The 17,616-nt window shown below is 42.6% G+C and overlaps 1 protein-coding gene across 2 annotated transcripts in view; it reads left to right on the forward strand.

The window, feature by feature from the left end:
- Nucleotides 1–8,927, forward strand: part of LOC140713684 (uridine phosphorylase 1-like) — a 59,137-nt gene extending 50,210 nt beyond the window's left edge. For both annotated transcript variants that reach the window (XM_073024065.1, XM_073024064.1), the window contains 2 exons: nt 875–1,021; nt 8,565–8,927. In XM_073024065.1, the coding sequence (XP_072880166.1) occupies nt 875–1,021; nt 8,565–8,704 (287 nt within the window). In that variant the 3' untranslated portion in view covers nt 8,705–8,927. The remainder of the gene's footprint in view (nt 1–874; nt 1,022–8,564) is intronic.
- Nucleotides 8,928–17,616: the final 8,689 nt, after the last annotated feature.

Consider the following 17,616-nt stretch of genomic DNA (forward strand, 5'->3'; position numbering starts at 1 on the left):
GAGGCATGCTCAAAGTTCATCACTGCAACAGAGGTATTTAAATAGAGTTATGTAATTTGTAACTAGAAAGTGAATGTCTCTTTAAAAATGAATTTGATTCATTCTTTCAGGAAAAAAAGTCCTGATTCTTTACCCACTTTGATCTATATGAGAGTTCACACTTTGTTCTAAAATGGTCTAGAAAATTGCTTAATGTATGAGCAAAAGTGTCAGGAACTTGTAAATGAATCAGAAACTAACATGTTATGCATCTGTCAGAGCATAAAACCTAACAGAGCTGTGTGCAAACATGTTTATTAGACCTCTATCAGCTGTTATTGTTTTCATATGGAGAAAAATATGGATAGCATACATTAACAAAGAATACTTTATTGTGCATTTCCAGTTGCTTCACAAACTTCACTGTTCTATTGATACTGAAAAGATTTTACTATAATTCTTGTGACTCTTCTGTAATTTAATAATAATATTACTTTATTGAACCTGAGTGGGAAATCCTTTTGTAACAGCGGCAACATTTGAAAACACATATAGCAGTGTGCTTAACTAATAATAAATACAGAATAATAATGTGCACAAAAATAGTGTACCAATGTGTGCAATAATAATGTACAAAGTAATAAGTTGTACTATGAAGCGTGTTCTCCTGTTGCACAGAGATGAACTGTTGTGTATGCTTATTGCATTTGGTAGGAAAGATATTCTGTAATGATACTTGTGACAACGGAGCTGAATGAGTCTGTTCGAAAGGGGGGTCTGCTGCTTATTCAGCAGGTCATGGAGAGGATGTGCCTGATTGTCCATAATGGATAACAGTTTAATTTGAGTCTAATGAGGAAATCGACCATGTCCATAATAATTTTATTTCCTGCAGGCCAGGCCCGTTTAGATGGTGCTTTCTGCCACTATACTGCCGAGGAGAAGATGAATTACCTGAATGCTGCCTGTAAAGCAGGAGTTCGGAACATTGAGATGGAGTCAACTGCATTTGCAGCGATATGCGCCCGAAGTGGAATACCAGGTAACCATATACGTGTGCAATACTTCCCACAGAGGTATTGAAATGTCTTTGTAAAATATTTCTTAAAGTTACATTATTTTACATTATGGACTGAATAGTGTTCCATTTACAATAGGTGTGCTGCTGTTTTAATAATTTTAAAAAGCTGTTTATTAATACCTGTAGCTCACCAAAATAATTTCTGCTTTATTAGAATATATTTTTCATTACTGAAAATGACTTACTGAATGGAAATTGTTTTTAGCTTTTTGTGGAATTACAGATTGAGAACCTCTTATCTGAAATTCCAAAATCCAAAAACCTCTGAAATCCAAACCCTTTCTGTGCACATTTGTGTCATAGGTGGAAAATTCCACAAGGTGCTAGGAAGGTTCTCAGGTAATGCAACGGTGTCCGCACACCATAGACAGTTCTGAGAAGAGACCCTGCATCTGTAATGAACAGAAGTTAATGGAAATTAGAAAACCACTTCATAGAGTGCAAAATGAAGACCTTGATTGCGTACCGTCAGAGTTGCAGTGAGCACATGCCACTTCACGGTATGCTGATCATGAAACAAACAAAAATCTAGCACAACGAACTGAAAATTGAAGGTAATCGTGAATATTCAGCAGGCTGTTGCAGAGAATTAAGAACAGGCACAGTGTGAAATTTTTAAAGCGTCTGCTAATCACAAAAACCTAACACCTGAACAAGTCTGCGCTGCTGATTGTTTTTTTTAACCTTACGTGACATTTAATTTTTAAAGCGTCGCTGTTGAAAATTTAACACCAGAACAAGTGTGTGATGCTGATTGTTTTCATACCTTGCATAAAACCTTAAAAAGATAAAATACAAGTGCAACATCCTGTAACCTTTTAATCAAAACACAGCATTGTAGGTGGAGAAAGCCTGCCGTTGTTTGTTGTTGCTCAACAGCTGATTCCGGTATTCTCCCAATGCTACTGTGCTGCTTTTGTTACCCTGCACACAGTATATTTTCATTATATCAATGGTACCGTATGTAATATTTTTTACTGTTGAGTGATGAACAAGTGTAAGAGGAAGACCGCTTACCGGTAGCACATAATAAATTCAGAATTGGAAATGATGCTGACCCCGAGATATCTCATTAAATATCCCAAAATCCCAAAAAAAAATCCAGAACACTTCTGGCCCCAAGATTTTTGGATACTCAGCTCGTCATAGCCTCTTGTTCAGACATAATTTCGCATATGCTTAGACTTAGGTTTTTTAATATACCTACCCTCTCTTAGTAGATGACGTCTCAGCACATACAATAATCAAGAGACGCAGTCCAGCCACATTTATTTATTTAGAGCAGGGGTTCCCAACCTGGGGTCCATGGCATAAAAAAGGTTGGGAAGCCCTCATTTAGAGATACGGCGAGGAGCAGGCCATTTCAGCCCTCTGAGTAACTGTCCAGCAACCCACCTATTTAACACTAGCCCAACAGAGGCACAGAACACCAAAGCACAGAATCAGGCCCTTCGGTCCATCTAGTCTGTGCCGGACCATTAATCTGCATAGTCTCGTTGACCTGCACACGGACCATAAATTTCTCTTAAGTGTTGAAGTCACACCCACCTCCACCACTTGCGCTGGCAGCTCGTTTTGCACTCACCATCCTCTAAGTAATGAAGTTTCCCCTTGTGCTCCCCTTAAACATTTCACCTTTTACCCTTAACCCGTGACCTCCAGTTATAGTCTCGCCCAACCTCAGTGAGAAAAGCCTGCTTGCATTTACCCTATCTATACCCCTCATAATTTTGTATACTCTATCAAAACACCCCTCAGTCTTCTATACAGTAGGGAATAAAGTCCTAAGCTATTCAAATTTTCCATATAATCTGCACTCTTTCAATTTTATTTACATATTTCCTGTAGGTAGGTGACTAAAACAGCACATAAATTAGGCTTCACCAACATCTTATCCAGTTTCACATAACATCCCAACTGATGTTCTCAATTGAATAATAAAGGCCAATGTGCCAAAAGCTTTCTTTATGACCCTATCTACCTCTGATACTACTTTCAATGAATTATTGATTTGCATTCCCAGATCCCTCTGCTCTACCGGACTCTGTCGTTCACTGTGTAAGACCTACCTTGGTTGGTCCTCCCAAAGTACGACACCTCACACTTGTCTACCTTAAATCCCATCTGCTATTTTTCAGCCCATTTTTCCAGCTGGTTCAGATCGCACTGCAAGCTTTGATAGTTTTCCTCACTGTCCACTATGCCCCCAGTCTTGCTGTCATTAACAGATTTGCTGATCAAATCTACCACATCATCATTCAGACTGTTGATATAGATGACAAATAACACTACTGATCCCAATAGCACACCCCTAGTCACAGGCCGCCAGTCAGACAGACAACCATCTGCCAAGTGATTGAACCCTCTTGACCAGCTTCCCATGCAGGACTGCGTCAAAGCAACCCTAAAGTCCACGTAAACAACATTCATTGCCTTGCTTTCATCAACATTCCTGGTAACTTCCTCAAAAAAACTCCATAAGTTTGGTTAGACATGACTTTGCATGCACAAAGCCATGTTAACTACCCCTAATCAGTCCCTGTCTATCCAAATACTTGTATATTTGGTCGCTTAGTGTATCTTCTAATAACTTTCCCACTACTGATGTCAGGCTCACCAGCCTATAATCTCCTGGCTTATTCTTAGAGACTTTCTTAAACAGCAGAACAACATCAGCTATCCTCCAATCTTCTGGTACCTCACCTGTCTTTAAGGATGATTTAGATATCTCTGCTAGGGTCCCTGCAGTTTCTACACTTGCCTCCCACAGTGTCCTGGGAACACCTTTAACCCCTCCTGCTCTATCACTTCTAAAAGTAACTCCGGAGCATCAAGCTACCAGCCCTGCCCCTCCTGCAACCAAGTCTCACTGGTGGCTACAATGTCATAATTCCACATGCTGACCAGTGCCATAACTCATCTGCCTTTCCTACAATATTCCTTGCATTGAAATACACACAGCTCAGGACACTAGTCGCACCATGCTCAACCTTTTGGTTCCTGATTTTGTACGTAGTCTTAACAACATTTTTCTCCATAACCACTCCACCGTCTGTTCTGGGACTCTCTGGTTCCTATCCCCCTACAACTCTAGTTTAAAGCACCCCCCCCCCCCCCCAACCAAATGCAGCACTAGCAAGCCTTCCTGCTAGGGTATTAGTTCCCCTTCCAGTTCAGGTGCAAACCGTTCCTTCTGTACAGATTCCACCTTTGCTGGAAGGGAGCACAATAATCCAAAATCCAAAGCCCTCCCTAATCACAGGACAAGTTACAGTGACCAATTAGCCTTCTAGCCAGTACATATTGGTCAGTAAAAGTTTTTCTAAGTATGTTAAAAATGTAAGAGAAATGAGAGTGGATATAGGACCGCTAGAAAATGAGGCAAGAGAAATAATAATGGGGGACAAGGAGATGGCTGATGAAGTAAATGAGTATTTTGCATCAGTCTTCACTGTAGAAGACACTAGCAGTATACCTGATGTTGTAGTTTGTGAAGGAAGAGAAGTGGGTGCAGTTACTATTACAAGAGAGAAGGTGCTTAAAAAGCTGAAAGACATAAAGTTACATAAGTCACCTGGACCAGATGTACTGCACCCTAGGGTTCTGAAAGAGGTAGCGTTAGAAATTGTGGTAGCATTAGAAATGATCCTTCAAAAAACATTGGACTCTGGCGTAATGCCAGAGACCTGGAAAATTGCAAATGCTACTCCCTTCTTTAAGAAAGGAGGAAGGCAGCAGAAAGGAAATTATAGACCAGTTAGCCTGACCTCAGTGGTTGGGAAGATGTTAGAGTCAGTTGTTAAGGATGAGGTGATGGAGTACTTGGTGACACAGCACAAGATAGGACAAAGTCAGCATGGTTTCCTTAAGGAAAAATCCTGCCTGACGAACCTGTTGGAATTCTTTGAGGAGATTACAAGTAGGATGGTTAAAGGAGATGCAGTGGATGTTGTATATTTGGACTTTCAGAAGGCCTTTGACAAGGTGCCACACATGAGGCTGCTTAACAAGTTAAGAGCCCATAGTATTACAGGGAATTTACTAACATGGTTAAAGCATTGGCTGATTGGTAGGAGGCAGCGAGTGGGAATAAAAGGATCCTTTTCTCGGTTGCCAGTGACTAGTAGTGTTCTGCAGGGTCAGTGTTGGGACCACTTCTTTTTATGCTGTATATCAATGATTTAGCTGATGGAATAGATGGCTTTGTTGCCCTGTCTGTAGATGATACAAAGATTGGTGGAGGGGCAGTTAGTGTTGAAGAAACAGGTAGGATGCAGAAGGACTTAGACAGATTAGGAGAATGGGCAGGAAAGTGGCAAATGAAATACAATGTTGGAAAATACATGGTCATGCACTTTGGTAGTAGAAATAAATGTGTGGTCTATTTTCTAAATGGGGAGAAAATCCAAATATCTGAGATGCAAAGGGACTTGGGAGTCCTTGTGCAGAACACCCTAAAGGTTAACTTGCAAGTTTAGTTCATAGTGTGGAAGGCAAATGCCATGTTAGCATTCGTTTCAAGAGGTCTAGAGTAAAAGAGCAAGGCTTTATAAGGCACTGGTGAGGCATCACTTAGAGTATTGTGAACAGTTTTAGGCTCCTCATCTTAGAAAAGATGTGCTGGCATTGGAAAGGGTCCAGAGGAGGTTCACAAGGATGATTCTGGGAATGAAAGGGTTATCATACAAGGAACGTTTGATGGCTCTGGGTCTGTACTCACTGGAATTTCGAAGAACGAGAGGGGATCTCATTGAAACATTTCGAATGTTGAAAGGCCTAGATAGAGTAGATGTGGAAAGGATGTTTCCTATGGTGGAAGAGTCTAGAACAAGAGAGTATAGCCTCAGGATAGAGGGGAGTCCGTATAAAACAGGGATGTGGAGAAATTTCTTTAGCCAAAGGGTGGTGAATTTGTGGAATTTGCTGCCACATGCAGCTGTGGAGGATATGTCATTGGGTGTACTTAAGGCAGAGCTTGATAGGTTCTTGATTGAACATGGCGTCGAAGGTTATGGGGAGAAGGCCGGGATCTGGGGTTGAGGAGGAGAAGAAAAAAGGTTCAGCTACAATTGAATGGCGGAGCAGACTTGATGGGCCAGATGGCCTAATTCTGCTCTTTTGTCTTATGGTCTTATAGTATTGGGACTGTGGGAGGAAACTGTAGCATCAGGAGGAAACACACGCAGTTCTGGGGAGAACATACATGCACCTTCCAGACAGCACTGGAATTCCGGAACTCCGGACGGAATACCCTGATCTGTAATAGCATCATGCTAACTGCTATGCTACCATGATGCATACAGAAACATTAATGGATCTGTGTGAACGTAAGTGTTGAGCACATCCAGTTGAGAGAGTGTCCATGGAGTGTTCAGAAATCCGATGGCAGAGGGAAAAAGCTGATTCTAAAATGTCGAGTGTGCATTTTCAGGCTCCTGTACAAACTCCTTCTGCTAGTTCTGGTGGACTGTAGGGTAAGATGTGGTTATAAGAGATGCAGAAAAAAATGAACAAAATTCCTAATTGCACAGAAGAGCACCACTTGGGCACCAGGATCTCATCATGAGGCCTCCAAAGGCTTTCTCCATGTGGTGCTGCGGCTATTTTTATAAAGAATCATCTGCTCAAACTGAAAGTCGAGGAGGGAGGTATCCTGTGCAACAACTGAGCCTAAGAGATGGATTTGTATCATAATTCCACTTAAAAAGAAGGAATTTCTGACTCCAACCACTGGTGCAAGTCAGAATGCAACTTGCTCTGAGCAATGCTTGGAGAAGTGGCAACAGAGATGTTGGCAAATTCAGATCTTGACGAGTGGGTCTTGGAAAAGAATTTCATGCAGTCTCAGAGTCCCCCCAAAAAACAGAAGGGGATGAAATAAATCATCATTGGCAGAAGATGAACTGAAAGCTCATTTTCAGGCATTGATCTAGTCCCAGTGCTAGAAAACCTTGTGAAAATGGTGCCACCAAACACCATTTACCTACAATGATTGGCAATTTCACATGCATGCTCACTCACTAATGAATCACCCTTCAAACCAACTTAAGCTTATAGTCAACCATGACAAAAAATGTTCACATTCAATGTCATGAAGACTTGTCGCTTTGATTTTCAGGTAAGCTGCATTTTCCATTGTATATCAATGACCTCTTATGGACAAGTGGGGGAAGTGTCTATCTCCTCCTCCTCGACTTTCAGTTTGAGCAGCATCCTTCTTTATAAAAATAGCCACAGCACCACATGGAGAAGTACCTTGGCGTCCTCACAATGAGATTCTGGTGCCCAAGTAGTGCTCTTTTGTACAATTAGGTGTTTTGTTGATTTTTAAAAATTTATTCATTTATGGGATGTGGGTGTCACCAGCTAAGCCAGCATTTATTGCTCATCCCTAATTGTCCTTGGGAAGGTGGTGATGAGCTGCCTTCTTGAATTGCTGCAGTCCCCAAGGTGCAGGTACATCCACAGTGCTGTTAGGGAGGGAATTCCATGATTTTGACCCAGCAACAATAAAGGAAAGACGATATGTTTCCAAGTCAGGATGGTGGGTGACTCGGAAGGGGATTTCCAAGTGGTGGTACCACTTCTCTGTATCTTTTATAACCAAGTCTTACCTTGCAACCCTCCAGTTATGGGAGGAGGATGCGATTCTAGACTGGACCTCTGGCAGACGCGCATGAACAGCATAGAATATTTGAGGCAATCAATATAGGGACATTTCTGTAAAGGAGATAAGCAAATTAAGGAAAATGCATATTTTGGATGATGCTGATAGAGAGGAAGCCTCCAGCAGGCTGTATCTCTTCTGATCAGTACAATAATGCTGATCCTGGAAACAATGATCACAACCTCTGGTGGACCCCGTGGAGCTTCCACTCTCATATTCCTGCAGCAGCGGACTTCACCTCTTTTCCTTCTCTGTTGATATGATGACCAGCTTTGTGACACCCTGGACCTGTGCATCTACTGCTTTTGTTTTATCAACCGCTTCAATCCTTATTCTGTCCTTTTTACTCCTCAATCAGCTTGCCCCTTTCTTTCAGCGTTGAGACTGTTTCATCTCATTTTCAATCCCTTCCAGATTTCCTTAAGCCTTTTTTCCCCACTCCTTTTTCCACCGAAAGAGATCAGTGGTTATATTCAAACATCTGCTGCTACCTGCTGAAGTCCTTTGAATGACTAAGATCTCAATTTCATGTCAAATTAAACGTGCTTTCACTTTATTAAATTGATATGATGCTTCTGATGCCTGTGATTTCCTAATGGTTTATAAAATGTAGTGCATGATGCTATGCATTTAATTTGCAAATTATTTGGGAATTCTTGATGTACTTAGTAGTGATTACCATAGCCTAATTTACGGATAAACATAGAATGTTTGATGCTTTGCTTTCCGTCACTAACAACAAACGCCATCATTTAAGCTAAAAATGAGGCTTGGATATCAAAGATGTGAACAAAAGACAAGTTTCCTAACCGTCTAACTTGATTTATCTTTGTACAGGTGCAGTCGTCTGTGTCACTTTGCTGGACAGACTGCAAGGCGATCAGATCAGCAGTTCCCATGAAGTGCTTTCTGAATATCAAAAGAGGCCACAGATGTTGATTGCTCATTACATAAAGAAAAATTTCAAAACCAAATAATGTTACCTATCCATGTAGATTCTTTTAATTTTCAATCTAGAACTTGTACCGGTTTTAACATTTGAAACATTTTCCCATTTTTTGCACATTATTTCCGTGCTTTTTGGATATTCTAAGAAAAGTTCACCGGTATATTAGTTGCAATGTATCATGAGAAATTCATGGTAATTAGTTACATTTTGTTAATGTTATTGGATGGGAAATAAATAGATTTAAAACACAACAGTGAGAGTGATGAATTGAACTGTGTAAAATAAGCATCAGAAATTGGAACCATGTGATAATGTTTTTGTCAGTGCGACATGATCAGCCTCATTTTATTTTATGAAGATTAATGTGATAATTTCGTGGTAAGGCTGCACCAGTGTTGACATTTGATTGGACATTTCTGGCAGCCATTCAAGCCTGTCAGTCAGTCATTGGCTTTCTCATCAACAAGAAGGGTTTCCGGCCTCTCGGTGTGCGGTTTGTTCTTGATGACGTGCCGTGGTTCTGAATGGATCATGACTCATGCACTCTGAGGGAGTCTGACACTGCCCGGTAGGATGGATCCTGAGGGCCTGGATCGCCTTCCTACTACTCAACACGGCAGCGCGCATCCAGCCACGGCAAATGATGGCTGCTGCAAGTGGTACAGGATAGAACGGAAATCACCTTTGTTTGCTTGGCCTGGCACGCCAGAATTTGCTCTCTGCGTTGTTCTGGCATGCCCGACAGTACCCTACTAACAAACATGGGGACTACGTTCTAGCAAAGCCTGCTACATGACCTTTCAAACCATAGATAGCAGTGGCTGTCAGACGGAGCAGTCAGTAAACCTGGTTCCTGTGGGTCATGGTGTGGGGAATGAAGAGCAGCAAGAGAGGAAGAATGCCAGCTCAGCACCCTTGGCCTTAGTCTCTGTAAAGGTAGATATGAGATGTTTTCACTAGTGGGAGAGCCACCAACAAGGAGCGGGCTGAGGCGCAGAGAAATTTCTTCCTGAGCATTCTTCCTGAATCTCTGGAATTATTTACCATTCTCTACATTAAATATATCTAACAATCTGGCCTTCATCAGCCTCGAAGCCAGATTATTAGATAAATTTAAGGTTGGGACAGATAATTATTTGAAAGATCAAGAAATTATGGAAATTGGGGAACTACCACAGAATTGGGGCCACCATATGTGATCATATCGAATGGTTGGGCAGGATTCAGGAGCCTGGTGGCCTAACTCCTGCTCCTATTTTCATGGGTTCTATAAAACAGAAATGTGAAAATCCCTGCTTCAGTTACTTAAATGGGTTGCTGTTACATCTCTGCATTGCCTGATGAAGGGCACTTTGTTAAAAAAAAAACTAAGACCTTGACAATTATTCACAGATCATTGGCACATATTGTGGGGACATAAAATTTCTTTCCAACGCACACGAAGCTCAAAGTTCAGGATCAAAGTACATTTGTTATCCAAGTAGTAAGCAGTATACAACCTGAAATTCTTCTCCAAAGACAGTCATGAGATGAAGAACCGTCGTGGAACCAACTTACGAGGAAAAACATCAAACATCAAACCCCCCCCCCCTTCCTCGTGCACAAACAAATCACACAAACAGCAACAAAAAAGAGTGAAAACACAGAATATAAAGCGCAAAAAGCATGTTTCAGTCCAGTTCAGCTCAGTGTTCGTCATCTGCAGGCTGTGGCAACTCAAAAATCGCTGGAAAAGTAGCAACAAAGGAGCCACCAGAACTAGAACACATCATTAAAACTGAAGTGGAGTCCAACTCTTACAACCACATCGATTAAGCCTTGCTCCAGCACCCCCCCCCCATTCTTGTGTTCAAGTGATCCCACTCTCCCAACTTGGAGCTGTGAGTGGGGGAGCCACCATAATGCAGACACCTTCTCTGGCAGCAGTGAGCGAGATGCCGGTAGACGCTGTTTTGGGGGACTGTTTGAATTGATCAGGGTAAAATTCCCTTATCTGATTCGGTTGTGTGGGAGACCGAAAAGGTAGTCAGCAGAAATGGAGATTGACAAATTTCTAAGGGAACCAACTTCGGAGGCATTAGAGGATGCCAGAAAGTTGGAATTGTTGAATATTGCGAGACAGTTGAAGCTCTCGACGGTGAAACCGGCAATGAGGAAGGCGGAGATATAGAGAGCAATTGCCGCGTCCCAGGAGGGGTTCCAGGTAGAGGAGCTGGAGCTGTTTCCTGAAAGTAAACCTGGCGGGGTTGAGCTTCAGCTTCAGATGGGAAGATTAAGGATGGAGGAGGAGGAAAGGAAAAGGGAGCATGAGCTCCGAGTAATGAAGCTGGAGGCTGAGAGGAGGAATGAAAGAGGAAAGGGAAAAAGAGAGGCAGTTTGAGCTGGAAAAGATAAGAGCATTGCAGAAAGTGGCGAGGGGGAATGGTGACAGAGTGGCGGTTGATGCTGATCAAACAGTTTAAAAGTTGTGTCCCTGAGGGTATGAGGATGTACCTGGATGAGGAAGTGGCAGACATCCTGTCGGAAAATGTTAAATTAGCAGACGAGTATGCCTTGACCCACAAGGTAAAGTTTTCCCTGAGCAAGAACTACCAGAAGGGTGACAGGGACGGCAGAGATAGCCCACCGGCTAAGTCAGAGAATAAGCCAGGGACTAGCGGAAAGGGCAAGCAGGATCAGAGACAAGTTTGAGAGGGAGATGTGGCAGCTGGAAGGTCCAGTGTTGGACGTTGATGATTTACATAGCTTGAAAGAGCTGTTTGCGGTTGAAGAAGATAAAGAAGTGTGTTCCCGATGATGTAAGGGCATTCCGAGATGAAAAGGATGGCACTACCTTGCAAGAGTCTGCTGGGTTGGCAGACAAGGTTGTTTTAGCCCACAAGGTTGAGTTTGCTCTGGATGGGAGCTTCCCAGAGAGTAGCTGGGAGGATTAGGGGAACTTGGATTTTGAAATTGGGACTGGTATTGAAAGCCTAGAAGATGCAGATGTCCCGTTTGCTTGTGTTCAGGTTGTTGAAGTACCTGTGGAATCACAGGGTACTGAACCTTGTGTTGAAACTCAGGAAAGATCTGAGGTGTCTGATTTGGTTAAAAAGGAATGCAGTCCTTTTGGGTCAGATGGACTTGGTTCAGTGAGTAAGGGGTTAACCCTGGCACCAGTGGAAAGTGAGGATTCTCAGTCGTTTGTGCTAGACTGTGTTCTAAAAGTTAGTGATGAGATGAAAGCTGGTGAAGTGAATTTAATGGACAATAGTGAGGAAGGAGCTGTGTCTGGATTTTTAAAGAAAGAATTTGTGAAGTTTGGACTGGTTTTGTGACCTTTGACCCTGCTTGCAGGACAATGGTCTGTTGGAAAACTTGTCAGCTTGTTAGATTCTACTTTAGAAGTTGGAGGTAAGCAAGGTCAGGATTACAATGGGAGGAGGAAAGATTGTTTCGGTTTTGAGAGGCCACCTGTCTGCATTACTATGGGGACGAATCGAAGTAAAAGTTGAAGAAACAGATTAGATGGTTTATTTGGGAATTTCCAGAATGTAAACATGGTTTTCATAAGTTTAGTGATGGTGTTGAGCTTGGTAAAGATTAAATTGGCACCTATCCAGGGTGAAATTAAGTCAGCGGAATGGCTAACGAGCAAGCTCGTGGCTGGCAACCCACGCACAGATACTGGCGCAGTTGGCAGAGACAGGAGTTTAATTTATGGAAGTTTGTTAGAGAGTTTTCTACCTTTCATGTTACAGCAGGATTTGGAGAGTAAGGAGGATGAGAAAGGCTTGTCTTTGTCAAAGGATGAATTTATAGCAGAGCAAAGTAGAGATTCTGAAATTACTGTGTTGAAGGAGACAGCTCTCACAAAAGAGGAGGTTCGGAGAGGGTCAGCAGGATATTACCTGAAAGATGGGGTATTGACAAGGAGGTGGAGACCACCTACTGGGTTTACAGATGAGGATTGGGCGGTTGAACATCAAGTGATGGTCCCAAAAGTTTACAGGGCTGAGATTTTAAACGTGGCTTATAATATGTCCTTAGGTGGACACTTTGAAGTGGAAAAGACAGTAGATGGAAGTGAGAAGGAATTCTACTGGCCTCATTTAAGGAAGGATGTTGTGAACTCGCGCAGGGCTTGCCATACCCATCAGGGTGCAGGAAAACCTAATCAGGTGATCCGAGCAGTACCATTTAGGCCGATACCTGTTCTTGGTGAACTATTTTCCAGGGTCATAGTGGATTGTGTGGGCCCATTGCCAAAGACTGCAGCTGGCTACGAGTATCTGTTAACCATCATGTGTGCTGTGTCTAGGTTCCATGGCGTGGTGCCCCTCTGGAACATCAAGGCCCAGACTGTGGTAAAAGCACTTATCAAATTTTCTACACCGGTAGGTCTACCTAAAGGAATCCAATCTGTCCAGGGTAGTAACCTTACATCGAGAACATTCCAGGGGATAGTTAAAGAGTTGAGAGCTAACCATATTGTATCACCTTTGACCTTACTGACAGAGCAATGGTCAGACCAGAATGAAAATGTGATTAAGGGTTATTATGACTCCTACCCTACACCAGTGAGTACTGTTATGACTACGGAGGAGATTGTTGTGTCTGGTACTGGAGTACCAATTCATTTTACTGAACACCCTGTAGTTTTCACAAGACTCAGAAAGTCTGATGCTTTGGAAATTATTGATGGAAAAATTCAACATTTGGAGACAAAGCAGCAAAAACAACTAAAGAGCTTAACTGACAAGTATAAAGGTTTATTCCCTGATATTCTAAGACTGGGCACGTGTGCAATGCATGATGTCATTGTCAATTCAGGCCAGGCTATTAAGCAGCATCCCTACAGAGTAACCTTGGAGGAGAGCAAGCTGGTAGAAAAAATGTTTAAATGGCTGCCTGAGGCCAATCTCACAGTGAACCTAATGGAAAGTGAGTTCAGCCACGCTACAGTCACATATCTGGGGTATGTGGTAGGTCCGGGGCAGCTGGCTCTGGTACAAGCTAAGGTACAAGCTATTTCTGAAGTTCTCGTTCCGACTGATAAGAGAGCTCTGAGAAGGTTTTTGGGAATGGTAGGGTACTATCGGAAGTTTTGTAAAAACTTCGCGGATATTGCCCTCCCTCTTACTAAGATCTTGCAAAAGAGTAAGAAATTTGTGTGGAGTGACACTTGTCAGCAAGCCTTCGAGAGTCTGAAAACTATACTGTGTCACCACCCTGTGTTAAAAGCACCTGTCTTTTCAACACCCTTCTCCCTAGCAACCGATGCTAGCGACGAAGCTGCCGGGGCAGTGTTGCTGCAGAAAGACAAGGACGAAATTGAACACCCAGTGGCTTATTCCTCTAGGAAGTTCAATGTGCACCAGAGGAATTATTCCACTGTGGAAGAAGAATTACTGTCACTTGTTCTGGCGTCACAACATTTTGAGGCTTACATTTGTCTGGCATGAAAGCCACTGATAGTTTATACTGACCACAATCCATTAGTATTTTTGAATAACATGAAGGATAAGAACAAATGATTACTAAGTTGGAGTCTGATATTACAAGAATTTGATGTGAAGATAAAACATATAAAAGGAACTGACAATGTATTTGCTGATTGTTTATCTAGATGTTAGTTTTAAAAATCCTCTGTATTACTCTGTTGACTAATGACTATCTGTGTACCATATTAGACTCTGTAATGTGAATGCATGTTTTAATTTTTCCGCCCGGTAAAAATTCCTAAAGGGGGGATGTTATATACCCCGAGGGTTCATATTTTCTGTGGACAATTACTTAAAAATGTCAGTAGAATGAGGCTGGCTTTTGGACACTGACCCCCACCGTGAACTGGTGCTGCTAACGAGAGAGAGAGATGAAGAACAGAGGGGGAGGGAGAGTCATGCAACACAGATGGGAGAGAGAGACACACATAACTCAGTATTTTGGCGTCTTCACTGATTGTTTACCTTTGCTCCAAGGACACTTGTGTGAATCCCTGCAGACACAGCAAAGTGGTGCCAGGTGCCTGCTGAGACAACCAGGCGGAGCCAGGTGATGGACATGGACAGTTGATGGGTGGCTGGTACCCCGTCAGGGGAGATAAAAAGCGAGTCTGCTGGGACACAGGAGACATGCCTTGAGACACTGAAAGAGCGTTGTGCACACACAAGTTGGTGGGGGTTTGGAGGATCGGTTCGGGGGAATCGGTCAGAGGCTCACGATGTGTAAAGGTACGACCGGTGGGGACCTGTTGTGTGTCCACCCTTGCCTGGGTGATGGGTCCACCACAGAAGAACGGCCATACTGGTCACAGTCGGTGACCACAACGGGACAAGAAGACAATGGAAGGTTTGCCTGCAACTGCAACTGCACCTCTCGCTCTCTCTCTCTCTCTCTCTCTCTCTCTCTCTCTCTCTCTGTCTCTCTCTGTCTCTCTCTCTCTCTCTCTCTCTCTCTCTCTCTCTCTGTCTCTCTCTCTCTCTCTTTCTCTCTCTCTGTCTCTCTCGCTCTCTCTCTGTCTCTCTCTCTCTCCTCAACGTTACACCAGCAACTACCTCGACCTAAGCTAAACTGAACTGAACTGAACTTTCATCATCTCCTAAGACTGTTCATTTACCCCTAGACTTTGGAAGAGCTTGGTTTTTGATTCCTTTTACCACACTTCTGTATATATATAATTGCTAATCTGTAATATGTACATATTTACATTTTATTTTTGTACTGTATCACTTAGTTTGCTAATAAACTTTATTAGTTACTAGTAATTACAGACCCCAACATGTATTCCATTTCTGCTGGTTTGGTAACCCAGTTACGGGGTACGTAACAGCGCGCTGAACTCTCCCTTGTGTCCTCACCTGCCTCTGCGTTTCCAATCTTCCCCGAAGCTTTAATCGGCTAGAGATGGAGTCGATCGTGGGCCTGCGCCTTGTCTCCTGGCTTCCATTAGACAGGCTTTGTTGCCCTGCCCCCCCCCATCTAGAAAAAGGCCTGCAATATCATGAAGTCTACCCACCCTGCTCACGGACTGTCTGTCCCACTCCCATCAGGGAAGGGGCTATGTAGCATCCATACTAGGATTACCAGATTCAAAAAATGTCCATCCCCAAAGCTAACCGGCTAATCGGCACCTCCAGCCGTTAACCCTCACCACCACTACTTTATTATTTCCTGTTAGAGTCACCATATGTACAGATAATCCCATACCAACCATCACTTTATGTACATACAGTCTATGTACACAGTGTAATGTGGCTGTATTTACTAGAGTCATGGAGCACTATAATCTGCCTCGTCCCATCAGACTGTACTCAGACCACAGCTCTCCACACCCATGTACCCATTCAAATTTCTTGTAAATGTTGAAATGGAACCCGCAGCCACCACTTCTGCTGGCAGCTCGTTCCACACTCTCACTACCCTGAGTGTAGAAGTTAGCCCTCACGTCCACCTTAAACATTTCACCTTTCACCCTTAACCCCATGACCTCTAGCTCTAGACTCAGTCAACCTCAGTGGAAAAAAAACCTACTTGCTTTTACTCTATCTATACCCCTCATAATTTTGTATATTTCTATCAAATCTCGCTTCACTCCAAGGAATGAAGTCCCAACCTATTCAACCTTCTCCTGTAACTCTGGTTTTCAAGTCGTGGCAACATCCTTGTAAATTTTCTCTGCACTCTTTCAATCTTATTGACGCACTGTATTTCTTGTAGGTAGGTGACCAGAACAGCACTTGATATTCCAAATCAGGCCTCACCAACAGCTTATACTTCAACATATCATCTCAACTCCTGTAGTCAATAATATATGAAGGCCAATATGCCAAACATTATGTTCTTTTATAGTGGTCATTATGTTTACAATATTTTCAGTGGTGCATTTGATCCAGAGAAGCAATCATTTTGCTCTTCTTTATACCTGTGCACTGAAGAATGGTAATAAACGATCTTGAATCTTGAATTTTCTCCAATTGTCTTGTGCTAATTTGTTTACAGACTTATGAGAACTTCAAAGTTGGTTGGATTCAAGATTGTTTAATGCAAGTGTAAAGGAGAACAAAATAATTGTAATTCCAGATCTGATGCAGCACAAAAACCATAGTAAGATAAAGAATACAGTAATAAAAAAGCAATAAAGATAAATACACGATAGCTCATATACATAGTATGATTTAATGTACATAAAGTGAGGCTGGGCACAGGAGTGTCTGTACGTAAGGTGACCATGACTAGTGGTGGTTGGGGGTGTGGTGGGGAGGGATGGTGGGGTAGGATAGTGGGTGGAAACATTGGACAGCCTTATCTCTTGGGGAAGGAAATTGTTTTCAAGTCTGGTAGTACTGGCTTGCTGCAAAGCCTCCTCCCTGATGGGAGTGGGACAAACAGTCCATGAGCAGGGTGGGGCACCTGTGCTGAGGGAGCAAAAGACACCAACAGGCGAATCTTAACAGCTTTCAGAGCCACCTTGGTGAAAGGTGAAAGTTTGCTCTAATTTAGTGTTGCTTTCATAAGGTACAAAAGTCTGGTTTCTTCACGGAGATGTTCCTATTGGTATACTAATAGAGATACTGAGGCTCTCAGGCAGGAACTTGGAAGCATAAATTGGAAACAGATGTTCTCAGGGAAATGTATGGAAGAAATGTGGCGAATGTTCAGGGGATATTTGCGTGGAGTTCTTCATAGGTATGTTCCATTGAGACAGGGAATGGATGGTACGGTACAAGATCTGTGGTGTACAAAGGCAGTTGTACATCTAGACAAGAAGAAAAGAAGAGCTTACAAAAGGTTCAAAAAACTATGTAATGCTAGAGATCCAGAAGATTATAAGGCTAGCAGGAAGGAGCTTAAGAATGAAATTAGGAGAGCCAGAAGGGGCCATGAGAAATCTTTGGTGGACAGGGCAAGTGGATAAGACGTGAGAGAATAAGACCAATCAAGTGTGAAAGTGGAAAAGTG

This window comes from Hemitrygon akajei, chromosome 20 (genome assembly GCF_048418815.1).
Source record: "Hemitrygon akajei chromosome 20, sHemAka1.3, whole genome shotgun sequence".
Classification (NCBI taxonomy): domain Eukaryota; kingdom Metazoa; phylum Chordata; class Chondrichthyes; order Myliobatiformes; family Dasyatidae; genus Hemitrygon; species Hemitrygon akajei.